The sequence below is a fragment of the Ambystoma mexicanum genome, chromosome 7p (genome assembly GCF_040938575.1).
Source record: "Ambystoma mexicanum isolate Mex_15411 chromosome 7p, UKY_AmexF1_1, whole genome shotgun sequence".
NCBI classification, from domain to species: Eukaryota; Metazoa; Chordata; class Amphibia; order Caudata; family Ambystomatidae; genus Ambystoma; species Ambystoma mexicanum.
In genome coordinates, this window is record NC_090939.1 from 734428013 (window position 1) to 734433437 (window position 5425).

Consider the following 5425-nt stretch of genomic DNA (forward strand, 5'->3'; position numbering starts at 1 on the left):
TCCCGGGTTAAAGCATACAGTTTCCCATGAGGAATGACACAGTCCGGTAACAACTCGATGGAGCAGTCGAATGAACGGTGTGGCGGAAGAGGTATGTCGCCTGGTTCAGAGAATACCTGTTCAAAGTCAGCGTACTCCTGCGGGATCAGAGAAGTGGCACAAAGACGGACCCCACTGCCATATGTTTCCAGAGCGGTTGAGAAAACCTGGGTAGGAGCTGATAATTTGCAATTCTGGGCGCAAACTGCGGAGGAAAAGGTCAAGGTCTGTGTTCTCCAGTCTATAACCGGGTTATGGTGTTGTAGCCAAGGTAACCCCAGGACCACCTTATAGGTAGGAGACTTGATAACATCCAAGGCGAGTTCCTCAGAATGACCGGCGATCTGGAGGATTAGACCAACAGTAAACTGTCGAACAGGCCCGGAGGACAAAGGAGTCCCGTCAATGACCTCTACTGGTCTTGTGACTGGAAGCAAAAGCCTCGTCAATGTAATTACCAGAAGCTCCACTGTCCAACAGCCCAAACACTTCCAGATTCTTATCAGGCAACTTAATTCGGATTTTCAAGGTCTGTAATATCGCAGGTTGCATGGGAAGAAGTATAGAACAAAATGTGGAAAGGTCTGAAGATGGAATAGGACCTGTCGCTGCCCTTCCATTACACGACAGGTCTTTTAGTTTCCCGCCTTCTTCTTCTGTGGTCGTAAAGGACACGTACCCAGATAAATTACCGGCAGCTCCACAATAAAGACATAGACGTAATGTTCTTCTCCGTTTCTTTTCTTCCTCAGACAATGGACCTCTCATGGCTCCCAACTGCATTGGCTCTGATCCTGATTCAGTAGGACCGAATGATCCGGCGGGTAAACTGGTCATTCTGGGATTGTTTCTTTCGAGCCGGCGTCTTTCTGCTTTCCGCTCGGCTACCCTCTGGTCAATGCGGAGCACCTGATCAATCATATGTTGGAGACTCTCTGGTTCAGGGATATGGAGTAACTCGTCCTTGTACTCCTCTCTCAAGCCTTGACGAAACAGGGTCTTCTGCGTGATCTCAGGCCACTGAGAATCGGTTGCTAATAGTCGGAAGCGGCTGATATAGGTTATGAATGTCAGCGCTTCCCTGTTTGAAATCCATCAGTTGATTCTGTGCAGCAGAGGCCAGATTTGGCGTTTGGAACACCTCCAGGAATGCCTTTTCAAAGGCTGCGAAGTCATTCAAAATAGGACTGTTTGAAATCACAAAAGGAGTTACCCAGGCTAAGGCATTCCCAGTTAGGTTCCCCAAGATGTACCCGATCTTGGCCTTATCATTGTTGAAATGAGTCGATTTGAAAAGAAAATGAATTCGGCAGTAGTTACAAAACTCCGACACCCGTCTAGGGTCTCCATCAAACCTGATTGGTGTTGTATGAGCCAAAGAACGCTCCGCCTGTGAAGTACTCATTGCTCCTTGGGTTATCATTTGACGTAGCGTCTGATTCTCCTGACGCATGGCGGCCATCTCAGCCCTGAGTGCTTGTAACTCGTTCCGCAGGTCTTGCGAATCCTCCATCTCCATGTCTGAAGGCAGGCGTCTCAATATGTCAAGTTGGGAAGCACGAGAGGGCTGCGTACCTGGTTTCTTGGTCTTTGATCTTGCCGAGGTCGCCAGTCTGTATCCAGTCGAAAGACGAGCTTGTGGCACGAGAGACCAGCCTCTCCGCCACCCAAAAACTGATACTGGGTGGAGGATGGGTCGATTCCCAATGTCACGGAAAGCACTCTCCTGATTAACGTGACGAAGGGACTGTGCAAGCACAGGCAGGAGAGGCTACGGTCTTGTTGCAGATCACGGGCCGGGATGGAGTCCGATGGAATAAAGCCCAAAGTACGTGAACTGAAGCGGAGGTCTAAGATGCCGGCGTGGCAGATATATTCTTGGTCCACAGGAACGGATGAAGAGGGTAAGGCCGGACAGGAAAGGAAGGAACCAAGGCTGAGCAGGAGATCTAACTGCCCGAAAGGTTACTCTAGGGCAGCAATCACTGGGGACCTTGGTCAGTGTATGCTGGCAGACCCAGGGAGGTCCAGGTAAAAGTTTGCCGGCAGATCCAGAGTTATTCTGGTAAGTTGCTGGCAGAGCCAGGGGAACCCAAGTATGGTAAGCTGGCTGGCCCAGGGAGAACCCAGGTAAGGTAAGCTGGCTGGCCCAGGGAGAACCCAGGTAAGGTAAGCTGGCTGGCCCAGGGAGAACCCCGGTAAGGTAAGCTGGCTGGCCCAGGGAGAACCCCGGTAAGGTAAGCTGGCTGGCCCAGGGAGAACCCCGGTAAGTAATGCTGGCAGGCCCAGGGAGAACCCAGGTAAGGTAAACTGGCAGGCCCAGGGAGAAATTCAGGTAAGGTAAGCTGGCAGGCCCAGGGAGAAATTCAGGTAAGGTATGCTGCAAGCCCAGGGAGGAACTCAGGTAAGATATGCTGCAGGCCCAGGGAGGAACTCAGGTAAGATATGCTGCAGGCCCAGGGAGGAACTCAGGTAAGGTAGGCTGCAGGCCCAGGGAGGAATTCAGGTAAGGTATGCTGCAGGCCCAAGGAGGAATTCAGGTAGGGTAGCAGGCAGCCCAGAGCGGGCTCTGGTGAGTGGCAGGCAGCCCAGGTAGGAAGCTCGCAGAACGAAGCAAACCGCGTTGAGACGCGGCTTGCCTCAAACTGCGGCTCCTTTTATGGGTCGCCGGCGCCCGTGAGGCTTGGAACGCAAGCCGCTTCACCTCCGGGCGCCGGCGTACCCAAAGCGAGTCCTGGAAGGCAAGCCCTTCCTAGGGCTCGAGCCCAGTCCACGGCGCATGAGCGGAACCGAGACAGAGATCTTCCGCGCATGCGCCGTAGCCCTCCGGCCCCGACACCCAACGCTCTCCCTCTGGCGAGCCCCCAGGCGCGGAAGCGCGGGTAGACTCGCCAGGAGGTGAAGGGACGAGCGGGCGCGGCGGACCCCGGTCTCCAATGTGGTGTGACACTGCACAGCAATGAGCACAGCAAAATTGATGCTAAAATAATTTTTCTCTAGATTCGGCCTGCCACGGGTCATATGGTCAGACAACGGCCCGCATTTTGTTGCCGCTGTGATATTACAGATCTGTGCAGGCCTTCAGATTGACAAATGATTCCAAACGAATCCATTCCGCCAGGCACCCGATGAGTGCCGGTCTTGTTGAGCGTCAAAACGGCATCTTAAAGAACAAAATAAGTAAGATCTGTTCAGAAAGTCAATTAAAATGGACAGACGCGCTGCCCTTAGCTTTGTTGTGCATGTGCACGTCTGTGTAAGCAAGGACTGGACTCTCCCCATACGAGATTGTCATGGGGAGACCTGCAAATGTTTGTTGCGCACCACAGCCTAGGCGCCCGAGTGAAGTTGAATACCCTTTGCTACATATTGTGACGTGCTAACACAGAAACTCTGTTTGATTCATCAGCAGGTGCAGGAGGCTCTTCCTGTCAGATACACAGGCCCAGGACATTGTCTGCAGCCGGGTAAATGGGTCCTGATTAAGAATTTCGAGAGGAAGTCCTCACTTGCACCGAGGTTGATTGATTTTTTATTTCTATCGCGCTCGTACACAAGTGTTTCAAAGCGTGACAAGGCAAGGGAGGGGAACAGGGGAGAACAAAACAGCGATCTTACTAGGCCCAGTGACATTGAGAACGCGCAAGTGCATGGGAGAGGGGGAGGGGAAAAGTGCATAGAAGGAGGGATAAGTGGAAAGTGCGAAGCAGAGGAGAAACAGATAAACAACAATGAATAAATAAATAATAAAGGCAACCCGTAGGTGGCGGGGCCCTTATCAAATTCTCCTGGCAACGCATACTGCAGTCCGTGTGGATGGCCGAAAGGCATGGATCCATGCCACCCACACAACAATAATTCCATCACCATTGAAAGAACTGCCTGATTCAGACGACAAGAAAGAAACAGCTACCCTTGACTCGAAAGACACAGCCAGTTCTCTGCCACAAATTCTGCCTGAGAGAAAGCCTAAAAAGATTGCTAAAGAGGAGAAAGGGCTAAATGTGCCCCAACCTTGCCCAGCTGAATCTGCATCATCACAGGCTGGCATAAAGCCTGCATCATCACTTGCTGCATAACAGGCTGACACAAAGCCTGCAGCATCACTTGCTGCATCACAGGCTGACACTGAGCCTGCATCTGGGAGTGCATCTGCACTGTTCACTGAACACACAATACCTGGAGCGATAAGGTACAACCTACGTTCTCAAAATCGAAAGTGATCTGATCTTCGTGTTTTGTTTTTGCCTCTATTCCCATCTCGGATGAAATGGGAATCGGAGGCCTAGGGAAGTGGAGCGTGGGGGCTGTACCAATCTGCATCAATTTGAGAACGTGGCTTCCCGGTGCGATCTTTGAAAAATAAAATCCATTTGTTAATCACCCCGTGCGAAGAGCGGGGCGAATATGGTACAAAGACAATTGATGTTTGCTCTGGAGTCTTTTGAGCAATGTGCAGAGGCACGATAATCTTGCAACACGTTTAGCAATCCAGGCTGCTGAGAACTGGCCTAAACACTTTGCTAACCTCTTCGAACATATTGGTGTTTCAGCGGCCGCTGCTGTGAGAAGTATTCACGACAAACATTGTTGGAGAAGAAGAATCGCACACAATGCCCATACTTACTTCTGTTCCCTCCTGAACCAATGCTGATGATGTAATATATATAGAGACTATAAAAAATTCTAGAAAGAGTTACTGTAAGAAATTATTGCTGATGATTACAACACATGTGTATTCTGTGTACCATTATCCCAGTATTATGGTATTTGGAGAGCGTGCATCCATTGAGTTCTCTTTTGCCTGTCACGAAAGCACCTGTCACAGACAGTCCAGTCCATGTACTCTCTTATACTTTCCCTCCAATAGAAGAAAGACACGGGGAAGGTTATGGTAATAACACGTTGCTTTTAATTATGAATATGACTCACTCCATCCTGAAGAGAACAAATTGTTGGGTCTGCACCCATTTATCCCAGCATGGCGGGAAAGGAATGGGTTGGTATGTAGAGCCATTACCCCTTAATACAGCATGCTATGCATCCCTAAGTGTACTATTTTATGGAAAGTGGAATAAGAGTGACACGGGTCAATTAGACAGGACAAACATGAATTTGAGAAAGTGGTAGTGGAACCTGGAGGTTGTTCCATACTTAACAGAGCAATAATGATAAAGCCAGTGGTGGTAAGACCAGTAGACAGATTGTATGTGCCTTATAGGTCATCTGTAATTACGTTTCACATGAACACAGAAGGGAATAAGGATGTAGTGCCCCCCTCATATAAAATAAATTACAATCCCTGCATTGTCCCATTTTGTCTACAGAAAAAAGGTTCCTATTCAGTAGGGACATTCAATAGATGCATTCATATTGCAGTACTTGA

General features: G+C 49.7%; 1 protein-coding gene across 1 annotated transcript; it reads right to left on the bottom strand.

The window, feature by feature from the left end:
• Window positions 1–1051: 1051 nt before the first annotated feature.
• On the bottom strand, window positions 1052–1558 carry LOC138525992 (protein LDOC1-like). Its single transcript, XM_069636283.1, has one exon. It carries the CDS (start codon window positions 1556–1558, stop codon window positions 1052–1054), a length of 507 nt encoding a protein of 168 aa, XP_069492384.1.
• Between the last annotated feature and the right edge of the window lie 3867 nt (window positions 1559–5425).